General features: G+C 38.4%; 2 protein-coding genes across 4 annotated transcripts in view; both read right to left on the bottom strand.

Annotated features, from left to right (window-relative positions):
• The window catches only part of CLEC12A (C-type lectin domain family 12 member A), a 340,991-nt gene that overhangs the window by 66,149 nt on the left and 258,362 nt on the right, over positions 1-16,480 (bottom strand). The window lies entirely within an intron of this gene.
• CLEC1A (C-type lectin domain family 1 member A) overlaps positions 1-16,480 on the bottom strand; it is a 24,387-nt gene extending 7,907 nt beyond the window's left edge. For 2 of the 3 annotated variants that reach the window (XR_014252430.1, XM_082420355.1), the window contains exons 1-4: positions 16,229-16,474; positions 5,476-5,574; positions 3,877-4,053; positions 1,182-1,333 (exon numbers count right to left, since the gene is read on the bottom strand). Coding sequence is in view for 2 of the 3 variants with exons in the window: in XM_082420355.1 (XP_082276481.1) it covers positions 1,182-1,333; positions 3,877-4,053; positions 5,476-5,574; positions 16,229-16,343 (543 nt within the window). In the remaining variant the exon portion in view is untranslated. Of the gene's footprint in view, positions 1-1,181; positions 1,334-3,876; positions 4,054-5,475; positions 5,575-16,228 lie in introns of all 3 variants that reach the window. The other variant, XM_082420356.1, reaches the window with a different exon arrangement.

The following is a 16,480-nucleotide window of genomic DNA, read 5'->3' as shown; positions in this document are numbered from 1 at the left end:
TGTACCACAATGTTCATTGCAGCACTATTTACAATAGCCAGGACATGGAAGCTACCTAAGTGTCCATCGACAGATGAATGGTAAAGAAGATGTGGCACATATATACAATGGAATATTACTCAACCATAAAAAGAAACGAAATTGAACTATTTGTAGTGAGGTGGATCGACCTAGAGTCTGTCATACAGAGTGAAGTAAGTCAGAAAGAGAAAAACAAATACCATATGCTAACATATATATGGAATCTAAAAAAAAAAAAAAAAAGGTTCTGAAGAACCTAGGGGCAGGACAGGAATAAAGATGCAGATGTAGAGAATGGACTTGAGGACACGGGGAGGGGAAAAGGTAAACTGGGACGAAGTGAGAGAGTGGCATGGACTTATATATACTACCAAGTGGAAAGTGGATATCTAGTGGGAAGCAGCCACATAGCACAGGGAGATCAGCTCGGTGCTTTGTGACCACCTAGAGGGGTGGGAAAGGGAGGGCGGGAGGGAGACCCAAGAGGGAGGAGATATGGAGATATATGTATATGTATAACTGATTCACTTTGTTATAAAGCAGAAACTAACACACCATTGTAAAGCAATTATACTCCAATAAAAATGTTAAAAAAAAAAATCCAAAGGCAATAATAAATGTACGAGAAAAGGGAACAATCACGCCATTTTAATAGTGAACTTTAATTGCATGTACTTACTCAATATATGCCAATTTCATTTTCATATTTGCCTTGACCAGTCTATGTTAGGGCGTAAACTTCTGGAAGGCTGGATATTTACTTGCAGATTATGGCAATGATTTAATTAAATGTTTTTCAATCAAAAGTTTTGTCACTTTCACATGGAAAGACAGGAAGTGCTACATTCATGTCTCTGACGTGGCACCAATATTGTTCCCTTCCTACTCAAACCAAAAGAGGTTAAGAAATTAAGACCTTCTTCATTTGATTCCTGACTGATGGGGAACTTGAAGGTCTTTCTCTCATGTTTCTAAGGGGTGGATACTTGTGGAGATCATTCCACAAATGATGACCTCAGGGGATCATTCAAAGCAATAGGAATAAGACTTAGGCCTTGATTGCAATAAACAGGAGAGTCTGTGGGCTTTGACTCCTTAGAATCTTTGAAAGATTTCTTTCTGAGAGTACTTCAAACACTGACCAAGCCTCAGGACCTTACCAGTACTTCCTGTGTATTTATCTTCAGCATGGTCGAGTTCTCAGCAATGCAGAGATATTCACAACCCTGCCAACTCTTGCTTTCTTTATAGAATTGGTAGCATTTGTCCCCATGCCACTTCCATTTTTCTGGGCAAGGGCTGCATCTGTGTTCTTGAAAAGAAACCAAATTTAATGTTATTTTCTACCCAGGTCTGTTGTTTTTGTTCTCTTGAAATTACATAATATTTGATGATACAAGAAAGAACTGATTCCCTCGCTATTAGATATTTAATTGCCCAATGATAATTACAAATATCTACTGAACACCCACTCTATGCCAGGAATTATAATTGGGTATACAATGGGAATTAAAATAGACACTACCTGCTTTTATGGACAATGGAATCTAGTAATGAATGATTGGAACGTCAGTGTTCCTTGCCCCATGTAATTCAGCATACAGAGAGGATATTCAATTTCATAAAGAACTTTTCATCTGTTCAAAAACTCAGTATGCATTGGATTTGGGAAACCATTGAAGTTTCTATAATTTTCTTCCTCAAAATCCACTTATATAGTAGTAAAAGGATTTTTTAATGAAATATATATATAAATATATATATATATAATATATATATATAATCTGGATTATTTTTTCATTCAAAGCATAAGTGAATTAAAATTTTAGAAAAAAATCACATAAATACAATACTAAGCCAAGCATGAGTTAAAATGGTAAATTTCCATGTGTCAGAAATTGAAATGGTCATCAAAGTCAGAGAAATAAGTGCACAAGTCAAGGGTAAGATGGACTGAGTGCATCGTGATTGTAAATATAGGAACTAGGCCCTGAGAACCATGGTCTTATCACCTATGTGGATACATGGCCTTGGGCCTTTGAGAGTTGGGCACCTGTATCCACATCCCTTGTTGGTGTATGGTGACATGGGAACTCAATGATTCCACAAAAATGTCTTTATTTTTAAAAGCAATCCAGTGTCAAAATGTTAACATGTGAAGATCTGAGTGGTCAATACACAAATGGATGTTACATTATTGTTCGTATTTTTCTGACGTTTAAAATATTTCATAAGGTAAAATGAGGTTTTAAATAAATCAATAATTTGGGAGATTTGCTTTGAAATTCGGGTTATATCTCTGGCCAGACCTTTTTCCTTATATATCAAACTGCCTACTCATATCACCACACACATCTAAGGGATATTTCAAAGTCAACATGCTCAAAACAGCATCCCTGGTTCCTAACCTCCCCCTTCATGACCACAGAATTCTTCCCCATTTCACTTGATCACATCTTTATGCTTCTAGTTGCTTTGCCCCAGAACTCTGGAGTTATCTTTGACTCCTTTATCTCCCTCACACCCCACTTTATTCCATCGTGCATTCATCTCCACCAATAATATCCTAGCTTGAGGAACCATTCCCTCTTTCCTGGATTATTGCAATAGTCATCTCTTATGTGATTTCTCTGTTTCTATCCTTCCTACCCTCTCCCAGTCTATTTTCAACATATTTGTAGAATGAGCCTTTAAAAACTCATGTCAGACATGTATTTCTCCTGCTCGGGGTCCTGAAATGAATCTTTCTTTTGCTCAAAATAGAAGCCAAACCCCTTACAATGTCCCTTAATGCCATGAATAATCTGGTAGGTGTGTTAATTATCTTGATCTTGATAATCACTGCATAATGTATGTGTATATCAACTCATCATGGAGTATACTTTAAATATATATAATTATATTTGTCAATTATTCCTCAATAAAGTTAAAGACTAATAAAGGAAATAAATAAAATTATGACCACTGAGATCATTAGTCGTGTAGGAAAGAATCACTTAGAGAAGTGGAAGTGTGCGTGTTGATGTTATTTACTGGGTAGCAATGAAATCAGGCTGTCTGGTTAGTGTGGAAACCAGTCTGTGTGTGGAAGACTAGGAGACTTCATCTTACTGTAGAGTCCCCGAAAGAAAAATCGGAGACTTGGAAATGTGTCTGGCTTCCTGTGCACGCATAATAAGGAGAACAGAAAAGAAGACAGACTTGAATAGAGCTGGGTGTTATGAAACCCAGAAGGATAGAAGAAAAAGAAGACAAAGAACTAAGGTGATGCTTCTAGGCTTCTCCAGTAGTATTTACCAAAGCACAGTTCATCCAACATTGGCATTGTCATCATAGGTGGTCCTTAATAAAATGCAGATTTTTGGTACCCAGACAAGTCATACTACATTAAAATAACTAGAGCTTGATTCCATTTATCTGTCTTTTTAACTCTATTCCTATGTGATTCTTAAAATCCAGGAACTATAGTTATGAGTTCATTAACTTCTTAATGAGGAAGGATTTGTGAAAACATTATGAAATGTATCCTACTCTTAGGTATTTATGTGCCAAGGTCAATTGAGAAAAAAAACCTGTATTTTATTTACTTGTAGTGTTATTTTGGTTAATTGAAGTTAATTGTATTTATTATTCTAAATGTCTGAATTTGCTGAATCCCTTCACGTTCTGTAACACAGACACAGCTGAACTACATGATCCCGATAACTGGGGATGATCTGGATGTCCAAACTCTTTATTACGTTTGCCAGACACCTCGTTGAATAATACATGGTTCCCAGGTACACTGATGGGAGAATCAGCCCTATACGGACAGATATCCTGAGGGCAGAGGGGCGCTCAATGAACAGGACTCACCTCCAGTTTTGTTATAGAGCTCACGACAGAGTTTTTCAGCCACGTGATGCAAAGTTTCTGCAAGCTTCCTTTTCTGAGTTTGGAGAGATTGCAGCTGTCGGGAGAGATTCCCCAGCCTTTCTTCCTTTTGAGAAATGTTTTCTTGCTGAGTGTTGGAGAGCTGGTAGAACTGAAAAACTAACCCAAGTTACCAAGTCAGACTGGACACCTTATAGACTTCACTTCTATTTCTATTTCTATTTTCTACATCTGGGGAAGACAACAACAGTATGTTATTTAAGATCCCAGGCTCTGGGCGCATTGCCTACACTCAGGTTTGGACTATAGTACATAATAAATTGTATTGCCTTGGGCAAATTAATTTCTGTTTCCGTATCTGAAAATATGGAGTCATAATGACAATTCCTGACTTCAGGGATAAATTCCTTAACCATATTTACTGCTCAATAAACCTTTCTGTGTACACTGTCAAACCATTACTCAACCTAAAATCATAAATCCATTTATCTATTGATCGTTATATTGAGTATTGACAATGTACCATATATTGTTATCCCATTCAGTCACTGAAAGAGTCATGTTATTGTTTCTATATTTTTATAGCTTTGCAATTGGGCTCAGTGAGAATAGGTAACCTTCTCAACATCACTTGGCTAGAAAATTTCAACACTTAACTTTAAACTCCAGGTTTCTAAATCTAAGTAAAAAAAATTCTTCATGAATCGTGAGAGTTGCTTTATACCGTTAAAAAGAATGGTGTATGCAAACCAACAGTTATATCAAAATGAAGTAAAAATTTGGGAGCCAGGGTAGAAACACTAAGATATATATATTTTTTTAATTTTAAAATGTAAGATTACAAACAAGTTCTAAAATTTCCAATAAAAATCCAATTTTGACATTTGAACCTGCTTTTCTATGTGATCTTTTACCTTGAACCACCTTCTTCAACTGTTCAGGACATATTGCCGTAGGGTCCCATCTGATGAAACCCATTTATTTACTCACTCCCTTTTTAAGTTTTTTACTCTGCCCTTACTAGTTTGAAACTTAAAGACTTTATACGTGAATTCTTCCTTATTTGATTTTCATGAGTCTTTGCAAAATGATTCTATAACTTCCTGGAGTTTTTGAAAAACACTACAGCGATTAAGACCTGGTCTATTCTCCGTATATTGAGGGGGGTGGGTTATAAATGAAATCTTTTCCTCTGATTAGCCCACTGAGCCATGAATGCTAAAAGCAAAAACCACTGCCGCTGTCGTCTTTTGTGGAATGGAAGAGGGCTGAATTATGCACTCATTAAAAATTGCTGATGTTAAATATTGATATATAAACAAACAACAAAAACCTTATCTCAGAATGTAAAAGTCTAGCTGGTAAGTGATTGTTGCATTTTAATGTTTCTTCCACTATGCTCATCATTTACAGAGTTGCATTGGAATAAGGTACATCATTTACAGAGTTGCATTAGAATAAGGACTTATACACAGGCTCCAGAATCAAAGTAAAAAAAAAAAAGAATATCATAACAAGTACTTCTCATCCCAGACAAACCTTGGAACCAGGATCGTCCCCCAAGTCAGAGTGCAGACTTACACACAAGCCCCAGAGCTGCCAGGCTAATGAGCAGCACCAAACACAGAGTCAGCAGGATCAGGGCCACTGGACGCCAAGCTGAAGAGGGACGCCGGTGCTCTGCAGGGGACAAAAGAAAAGACACTTTTTCTTCCTCCTGGATCTATGTCAGCAGCAAGCTAGTGAGAGGAGTTGGTTCCGGGAAGAAGCAAAAATTTTCAGGGCAACAGTATTCAGGGGCTAGATAACATTGCCTCTGTCCTGGGAAACGCTGTCACAAGGCTCCACGCCGAGCCTCACTTATCACGGCTGGATTCTTTCACAAGCCCCACCCACTCCTACCCTCCCCATCCACCCCGTCCTACTTTGCACTGAATCAAGTTTTATGCATTACCATCATCTCCATACGGCTATTTGTATAACCTTCTTTCTGTCAAAATGAGAGTTGTAAAAGACTCCCACGAAAATGCCTTCACAAAGAACAATTTTTCACATCATCAGAGAAGAGGCGGAATTAATTTGTTGTTACTTTTTGCAAAACGCCCCCCTCCCATATGGTTCTTCTGAAAAAGCAAATTGCCTATCAGTAATGAGAAATGATTGTTTTACTGTTTCTTTTTGGGATTTCTTTGTCAGAAGTCTTTCTCTTGTAAGGATTTTGTTTGCTCCTTCATTTGATTTTATAGCTCCAAAAATAGATTCTAAAAGTAACATGATCATCAGTTTCTCAAGGATGGATCTAAGTGATCTCAACTTTGTACCTGTTAAGGAAAAAAAGAAAAAAAAGCTGTAGCCAGCATCCTTCCTTTGCCCACACCTGACGGGTTTGCCTTGTGGTGATTGCAGAGGCTCTGCTGGGTCAAGAGTAAGCCCATCACCTAGTGAGGTCAACTATCAATCTGAACAGCCAGCAATATCTGATCAGGAAGACCCTCATTCAGCTGCAGGTATCCTCTAGCATTGTGATTAAAATAAAATAAAGGGACAGTAAAACTCTCAAACAAACCCTGGTCTCTTCGTGACCTGTGAGTTTCGCTTCATTGGGAATTCAAGTCAGGTTCGAAAACAGAAAGATTAAAGACACAGAAATTCATTTCCTCTTTAGCAAAGTCCTCTGTGTGATAAATTTCAGGTACAGAAATTTGTGCTAAACATTATTGCCAAATGGGGAATGATAACTAGCAAAGATAGTATAGAAATAGAAAATATGATCACGATCCTCTGAGACTTACAATCTAACAGGGAAAAATAAGTAAAAATCAGGATACAGACATTGATATATTTTAAAATGTGAATCTGATTTTCACTTTATAATCATATCCTTCATAAAAACTTTCAATAGTGTGCATTATTTTTAGATTAAAATCTACAGCACTTTTCCTAAGACCCAGATGGCTCTTTTTTAAAAAGTGGACATTTTATTATGGTACGTTGTGACTTAAAAACTGCCTATAGTTTTACTGTACTTAGAATAAAATTCTACAAGAATCTTTTTCCTCTGGACCCTGCTTAGGTTTGTCACCCATTTCTGAACTATTCTTCTCTCACTCAAATGCTCTAGTCACAGTGGGCTTCTGTTTATCCTTGATCCAAACAAGTGTGTCCATGTCTTGGTAACCTTGCATTAGCTCTTCCTATTCCCTTGCATTAATCAGTCCTCAGATCGTTTATTGGTAGCCTACTTCCCGTTACCCAGCTTTCCACTTAAATGGCACATCGTTGGAAGATGTCCTTGGAAGTCCATTTCTAGCACATCACCGCATTATGTATGTTTTTTAAAAATAAGATTATTAAGTGATATTTCCATGGTTTTTCTTTGTTTTTGTCTATCACCTCCCCTTGAATGTACCTTCCATTGAAACAATGATCTTGTCTATCTTGTTCACAGTGTATTTCCAGTACTGAAAATAGTGCCTGGCATATAAGGGCTGAATACATATTTGAACGAGTGAATGAATGAAGAATGAAATTATGAAAAATTAATATTACCTAACTGTAATTTTTACAGAGGCACAGAGCCTTGTGGTGACTGCAGAGGCCCTGCTGGGTCAAGAGTAAGCCCATCACCTAGTGAGGTCATCTAGAATAACCTAGTGAGGTTATCTAAAATTAAACTTTACAGGTTGATTTTTTTAAAAAATCTATTGACTTTTCAGCAATATTTCTGTCAGCACAGGGCCGACTCAGCTAAATTCATCTCCTGGCCAAACTGCTTTCTATACACTGACTTATGTGAGATTCTGAATCATAAACAGATATAATAGAGATTTGCTTTCTCCCCTATTTCCTTCAATTAGCTGGCTTATCTGATTTGGCCTAAATTTTTCTGGAAATTGCTAGCTTCTCACGGCATTGTCCTTAAGAATATCTCAAATCAACAGAACATAAAAGAATAAGATCACAGAGCAGAATATAGCTTAAGCTAAACATCCTCTCCAAAACCCTACGTCTCTTTAAAGTTCTATATAGCCCAAGAAAATTAACCAGGTAGATGTTTCTAGACTCCAGAGGCAAGTACATATGTAGACCCACCACCATGGTAGCTTTATTTTCTCCTTCATCTGTTATTACCATCAAATATACTCTATATCTTACTTATTTGAGGGAAGGGGGGTTATGTCTGTCTTACTCCAGGAGAAAAAAAGCTCCTTCTTGGAAAAGACTATTGTCTGTTTAGTCACTAGAACATCAGTTCTGGCACCTAGAACATCAGTTGAAATAAGTTCAATTAAAATTGAATAAAATTGAATGAATGAATGTGTTTAGTATGTATAAATACCTCTGTCATATACTTGGCTCCTCCTGCTGAAACCCATTCATATTAATACACATCTCAAAGGCATAAAATTTTAAAAGATCCTGTCCCTTTTTTACGATTAATAATTCCCCAGCCAAAATTAGAAAGGAGAAGAAGAACTATGTAAATCAACTAAATCATTTATACCTCCAGAAACCCACTTTTCCTTGTATAATATTTGGGGCAAGGGAGATGTTGATTTTCTGCCCAAAGGATCAACAAGAGTGGACTTAAATCCTTACTGTGAAATGAGGGGATGGAATTTAGAGATTAGAACATTATTTAATAATAATTATATCCATGCAAAGAATAAATACATGATCCTTCCTAAGGCTGCCTCTAGGACATAATAAGAAAGAAGTGTAGTGTATCTCTGCTAAAGGAAACAAAGTTTTAAAAGTTCCCTCCTAAGGAGTTATCTTTCCCTGATCATTTGGAAATGTCTTTACCCGGACTCTCCTCTCTCTACCTCTTCCTTGCTCCCTGTCTCCTTCCCTCCCTGCTTCAATATTCACAATCCCTCCTATTTTAACTAAAGACCCAGAGAAACACAACCCTAGGGAGTTTCTACAGCAGGTGTGACCATTTCCTAGGAAACCAGGTTTCCATGATGGAAAGGCTATAGTGTTGAAAGTTTTACTTTTTCCTTTTCTTTGAAGCTGTATTTCCCTCTAGGTATTTTCTTTTCTGACTGTGGGTTTACCATTCCTGAGTTTTATTCCAAGTGCCCTGATCATAATGAGGTCTCTCTCTAGGGACTACTCCCACCCTAAAATAAGAAAAAATAAGCTGCCTGGGAGGTGCTTCAGTTTGGCTTGGCTTTCTTGCGGTTTTAGTTTTTGGAAGAGAACCCCTATGCTGTCTCGAGGCATGTTTAGAAAAAGGTGTGGACAGGCCAAGGAATGATACAAAGATCCCTAGGAATAATAAGATATATATAGAAAAAAACACCCCTTTCCTGTATCCTCTTACTATAACTATACTATAAAAGGCTACAGTGCTAAGGTCAAGTTTTGAATAGAAATCCCTTTGTAGTTATGCGAAACTTTGTGGATGAAGAGAGTTGTCATACTTGACCAGCTGCCCTTCATCAGGCATCAGAGGGAACACTTTGTACACCTCCACTCCCAGGCCTTCTAAGAAATGAAACAAACATTACCAAATGTAGGCTATTAATATGCCTCTGAAATAGAAAGGATCGTAAAAGCTTGAAAAGACACAAAGAATTTAAATAATTTGCACAAAGCCACAATGCAAACTAGTGGCAGAGCCAGGATTAAATTGTCACGCTTAGCACCTCAGTTTGTACCTTTCCCTGTGAACCATAGCACATCAGTTTCTACCCTTCCTGTGAACCAGCCTCACAGGGACATGGGGCTAAACAGGTGACAAGGTATATAATATTTCAGAAGTGACTTACCTCATCCTTTAGATTACTGACAACATTTTTCAATCATGAGACATTGCTGATTATATATCTGACTTTTGGATATATTTTTAAATTTTAAATATTGTCTTTTTAGCAACTTTGTTTCCTTAATCCTCGCATGTGGTACACAGTAAACCTCACGGGAAAAGGTTGGAGGTTCTGTGGTTTGAGCATATTTTTCAGCGTTCGTGAAAATGCATGTTTCCTTTCTCTTACAAATCGATTTCAGATATTTGCTATTTTCATTCTTAAAGTAAATGAGTGTTACTTCTCCTATAATTTCAACAGACTATACTTCTAAAAACATATAAGCTATTTCTAGAATATCGAGTTTCTAATTCACAGCAATTAGAAAGTCAATTGTATTTTTCCTTCTCCTTTTGAGCAAAATTTACATGAGTCCATTGTACATCCAGTCAAGGGGTTTTGTTTCTGAAACATAATTCAAAAACAACATTACTATTAATGATAATTGCTAACATTCCTTGAGTTACTGAGATAAATGCTGTATATGAATTATCTCATCCATCTTTACAAATACCTTATGAGGTAGATGCTATTATAATCCCAATGTTATAGGTAGGCAACTGAGACCTAGAGAGCTTAGTTGCCTTACCCAAGGACACACAGCAACTGATAATAGTACTTACTGAGTGTGTTATATATGTTGTAGTATTTCATTTGAATCTCCCAATAATTATTCAAGAGGGCACTATTATTTTTTTTGAAACTTTGGAAGCCATTTTAATAAATGAAAAGTCCAGCAAAGGCACATTTACTGAGAATAAAGCTGCCCAGGATAATGAAAGTGCCAGGTAGTTTGAGGTGTTTTTTTTTTTGTTGGTAATTGATGTTCCTTTTGCTCCGCTTTTGTCTGGAATTGCAGCGGACACTGTGGTGACTGGTCCCCCCTTGCAGAGCCAAGGTTTAGAGCAGCTGTTGTACCAGGAAGCCCTTGAACTAGTTTAACTCGGTGGGTTGAGAATCATGGGCATTCCCCAGGTGACAATTCTTCCATAATGCCCTCAAGGGCTATCCATGCTGTCACAAATGGCAAGCTTCCATTCTGTTTTATTCCATTGTATGTATTGGTGATGATTTTCTAGATGCAACACCAATGGCACAGTCCATGAAAGGAATAGTTGATAAGCTGAACTTCATTAAAATTTACAATTTCTGCTCTGTGAAAGACACTGTGGAACAGCAATTTCCTTGGTTCTTGTCCTCTCCAGGGAAAGAATTCAGATGAGAGGCATAGAGCAGTTTTAAGTAGTAAACTGCTACTTTAATTAAGTTTAATTAAGTTTAAATTAAGCAAAGGGAAAGTACACTCCCAAGAAAGGATGAGAGTGGGCTGTCTGGAAAGCAGAAGCAGCCAAGAAGGCACTATTTTTAACCTTTATTTGGATAAGAAAACTGCAGTGCCCAGGAGCTGCTTAATTTGCTTTGGGTTGCACAGCTAGTAAATGATGGAGCCAGACGTTCTATCCAAGCACTCTCATTCCAGAGCTGATTGTTTTATTTTATTTTATTTTATTTTATTTATTTTATTTTTGGCTGCGTTGGGTCTTCATTGCTGCGTGCGGGCTTTCTCTAGTTGCAGCGAGCGGGGCTACTCATTGCGGTGGCTTCTCTTTCTTGCAGAGCACGGGCTCTAGGCGTGCGGGCTTCACTAGTTGTGATTCGTGGGCTCTAGAGCGCAGGCTCAGTAGTTGTGGCGCACAGGCTTAGATGCTCCGTGGCATGTGGGATCTTCCCGGACCAGGGCTCGAACCCGTGTCCCCTGCTGTGGCAGGCGGATTCTTAACCACTGCGCCACCAGGGAAGTCCCCAGAGCCATTGTTTAAAATCATTTTCTAACCCTCCCAACAAATCCCACATTAATATTTGCCTGTATATGGCAGTTCCATACGGAATTACAGAAACACTAGCATTTTACCACTTGCAACTTTTCACTTCTATATTGTGAATATGTTCGTAATAGTCATTTTAAATCATACATTCTCCACTCTACCACCAAGGTGAGCTTACTAAATTTACTCTCTCCCTTAAGGAGAAAATCTTCCTCAGCATGCTATAAAAGGCCCTCCACGGTAGACTTTCATCCTACTTTTTAGCCACAGCTGCCCCAAACCCCCTCATCCACCCCTTCTTTGAGGACTACCCATTCCTCAGACCAACAGTCTACCTTGCCATCCTGTTTGATTCTGCTGATGTCTCCCAAAATGATCTTATCCTGATCTAAATTCCAATCCAAAATCAATACCTCATCTCCTCCCTCTGTACTCTCGTCTTCCTTCTTTTACCCCGGAATACACTGCACCAAGCTAGTTCTTATCTCTGTGCTTTTATCTTTGCACGTGTGTTCCTCACTCTGGAAAGGTCACCCAGTGCCTGAGTTGCTCTTCCTGGAAAACCTAGACTCAGACTTACAGACTAGGTCAAATGTCACCTCGACCAAAAATACCCACATGACTAAACATGGTCAGTAACTTATTCATTCTTCTTTGCTTCTGTGGCCTCCTACATATGTTCAATAGCAGTGCATGACATGTTCTTCTAATTAGTGATTCAGATTATTCCTTCCACTTCTCCAAGCACCTAAAAATAGAGTCTCCCCAGTGCTACCATAATGCTAAATATTTAGTAGGCGTGAATTAAAGATTTGTTGAATCAATTAGATGAGATTTATGCCATGACTTTTCTTTTTTTAATTTTTATTGGAGTCCAGTTGATTTACAATGTTGTGTTAGTTTCAGGTGTACAGCAAAGTGAGTCAGTTATATATATACATATATCCACTCTTTTTTTAGATTCTTTTCCCATATAGGCCATTGCAGAGTATTGAGTAGAGTTCCCTGTGCTATATAATAATCTATTTTCCTTCTTATTTCTAAAACAGTAAGCTGTTTTTTGCCTTTCTCATACTTGTACTCTCTGCCGTATTGACTGTTTATTATTTTTTAAATTCACTGTTCATTACCATTGACTTGTCCATTTCTCTTGAAGTTATTGTCTCTTGGCTTCCTCTCTCCTGTTCCACATCATTACTCTTTACCACTCATCCTTAGCAGCTCCTACTGGAGTCTCTTTCTTAGCCTGCCCCTCAACTGTACTCCCTAAGATTCTCTCTTTGGCACTCTTCTCCAGTGTTTTGTCTTGTTTTGTTTTCATTTTCATTTTACATTCCCCAGTGATCTCACTCAGAAAGTTTAATTCCTACCTAAATGCCAACGATTCTCACATGTATACGCCGTTCAGAATCCTTACCTCTGACCCACATGCTGTATATACAAGTGCCTTAGGGCAACTCCAATTGTGCCTTCTCTTACAAGCATCTCAAACGTAAACTGAATCCATCATCTTTCCTATTCCTCCTGTAGTTTCTAGCTCACTTCATGGTAGCACCATCTACATGTCGTCAGATGGAACCTACTCCACCTATGCTCTCCCTCTCCTTGCCTTCCCCCTTGTAACCAGTCACCGATTCTCTAAACTCTCCCTCCTCAATATCTCTTATATCTGACTCCTCCTCCTCACTTCCACACCACTTCAGTTCAGGTTCTTCTCCTCTCATTCTTAGACTAGTGCAAAATCTGGGTATTAGCTCATCCAGTTTCACACTCCTCATGCAGCCTAGATGGTCTTCTAAAAACACAAAATTGATCATGTTATTCCCTGTTTAAATCCTACTCATTTCACCTACTGAATAGAATCAAAATACCTCCGTATGACATAATGTCTTCCGTAACTTTCCAGACTTACCTCTTGTCAACCCTCCCCCTCCAACTCTGCCCCTCAGCCATAACATATTTGTTAATGTTCTCTGAAAAACAGTTACATAAGATTGCCATGGCTCTCCTCTTATGTGTCTGCCTGCCTGTAGTGACTGCAGCCACTTAAACCTCCCATTTCTGCTCCCATGTCATGGGGAACATCTTAAAGTCAAGTCCACTCAATGGTCACTCCCTCTCTCAAACCTTTCCTGATCTCTACCCCTACCAGACAGAAGTGACCAAGCTCTCCCTTATACCAAGCTTATGCCCCATCACGGCACTGTATCACACTTGCTGCTCAGTTGACAGTTGTATTAGACTTTAAGTTTCCTCATACGCAGGGATCATGTCATGTTTGACATTGTATCCTCAGTACTTTGCCACATGCCTGGCATAACATGACCCCAAGCATAAATCTAGGGAGAGGAGGTCTGAGGGTGTTGTCTTTCGTTTTTACTTTCTATCCTCTGAATGATTTGGCATTTTTTAACACAGACATAAATTTTATATCGAAAAATTGAAAACTAGAAAATAAGTGAATGTGTATCATTTATTTTTATTAATTCTAAAGAAAACATTAAAATTTTCTAGTCATAGCTGTGCCCCGATATTAAGTTGAATCTGAATCTTCTGCATTGCCAAAAAATTCCCAGAGTAGTTGTTGCTGTTATTTTTAACAGCAAAATGATGTCAGATCTGTTTTTCTAACAGATAATTAGACTTCTAGAGTGACATTCCTCTAAACACTTGCATTATCACCAGATGGAAACAAAATGTCAGACACATAGGGTAAGATAACTATTTTCAGGTGTTTGCCTCCAAGATCCTTCTTTGTAACCCCTATTCCTGCTGTTTCCATTTCCATTCTTACAGAAAGGCTGCCAGATGTTTCAGCTGGTGCTTTATCCTGCTCCACCCCCTTCTCCACCCTCAACCTCCGCCGAACTTATCTGTACACCCTGTTCTTGATTATGCTGATCACTAAGCCTTGTGAGAATTCCCAGCTCTAGTCATAGGTGAAAATGAAGTTGTACACAAACCACTTGAAACCACAGCTGGCTCTTCACAGGATTTGTTGGAAGAAAACATACCGTGTCCTGTTACACATATCCGGTGGCTACAGACACTGACATCCCAAAGTTATCACTTTGCTTCCCATCAAGGAGGCTGGAAATCCCCAGGACCGCCTCACAACTTACTAGATAGTTTAGTAAAACTAAATAAGTAAATAAAAATGTAAAAAGCAGCCACATTAGTGGGTCTCAGGTCGAGGGTCATTCAACGAATAGAAAGTGAATGGAAAAGTTTAGTAAGAAAAGGGAAGAACACCTAAAAGTTTTTTGATAAAGGAGAAAAGGAAGAGAATGGTGAAAAAGTGAGCATCCAGATTTTAAAAGGTGACGAATATCTGGATATGGTCAAAAAGTTAGGACATATGAAAATACAGGCACTACATGAATCTCTCTCTGATGCAGATCCACACAAAACTTTTAAACAGATCACTTTAAGAATTCTCAAGGAATGGAATATTGAAAAGGAACTCACATTTTTGATGTGTCTGCAACGTACCAAGGACTTTTATTACTTGGTTATCAACCTTAGTACTTAGAGCCACCTGATAAGAGAGTTTTTGTTACTTCTATTTAACATTAGTTCAAGTTAAGATGAATTAATATGTATAAGTGCTTAGAACAATATCAGACACATCATAGGCACTGTATACATGGTTACCATCATTAACATTTTATAAAAGAAGAAGCTGAGGCCACAGGATACTTAAGTTACTTGTCCAATATCACACAGTAAGTGACACCCCTGGTATTAGAACCTAGTCCTGTCTCTACTACAGTTTGATGTCTTTTTACTAGAACTTAACTCACATTTCTGCCTTAGATTGGCTGAGTTTCCTAGGAAATAAAATCCTTCTTTATGTGTGTGAATTGTCTCTTCAATGGACATAGTAATAATATATATCATTACATAGTAATTATTACTATGTCAAAGGGTGAATTATTTGAAATAGAAGCATAAGATGTAACTAAAACTAAATACTTTCATAATTTAATCCAATCATTTCAATAATGTTCTAGGAGTCAACAGAACAAAAGGGAATGGGATGAGATGTAATTGCATCTGGGGCCACTATTTACATCAACAAGTCAGGATTTCAAAGGTGAAGGGACCTTGGAAGGCATTTGATTTAATGCCCTGTCACTTCATAGATGATAAAGCAAATACTTAACGTTGGCATGACTCTCACAAGACCTCACAACTTCAAGATGCAGAACTATTATAACAAAATATCAGGGTTGGTGTGTCTGCTTGGAGAACCCCCTCTAAAGCCATGAGTTCAAAACTTGCAAAAAGGTAGCCTTTATAAATCTCAATTTCCAGATCAGATCACAGCTGGTAAGTAAAACAGCACTGGATCTGGCCTTCATGGGAACACAGGAAGGGGAAGGGACATTGCACTCACTGTAGATGCAGTCTCACGTCTCTGCGCTGAAACTGCTTGGTAAAAGCAACACACCCTCAACTGCAAACCACCCTGCCAGAGACAGAATCTTAGAAAAACACTTATGCGTATACGTTTAATTTTTCACACGTTCATATATGTGGCAGGCGAGTTGTAGAAAGTGCACCGTTACACATTATTGTAAATCACGAAAACATTTTCTCTCTTTCCTCCACTTTGTGCATTCCTAGGAGAGGTGGCTCATCTTGTGCATTTCTCAAGGGTCTGGCCAATTTGGACTACGGGAGACAGGGTACCTGTGTGGCCAGGCTCTGGCCGCTGGGTTGCAGTAGAGGCTCGAGAATGCAGGCTCATCGTGGTGTCCCCATCAGCATCTAGCATGTCCCTCGTGCTGCTGTACTTGGCCTGCATCCGGATTCCTGCAGTGGTGACCGTGAGCTATGATGGTTGGATTTCCCCAAGTGAGACAGCTCAGAAACCGAGGCACTGAATGGCATTCCTAAGGTTCTTCTCTCTGAGCAAGTAGCAGAGGAAGCCTCCAACCCCAG

This window comes from Balaenoptera physalus (genome assembly GCF_965194825.1).
Source record: "Balaenoptera physalus genome assembly, chromosome: 13".
Taxonomy (NCBI): domain Eukaryota; kingdom Metazoa; phylum Chordata; class Mammalia; order Artiodactyla; family Balaenopteridae; genus Balaenoptera; species Balaenoptera physalus.
Note: the sequence above shows the minus strand (reverse complement) of the source record. Positions and strands in the feature narration are given on the sequence as shown.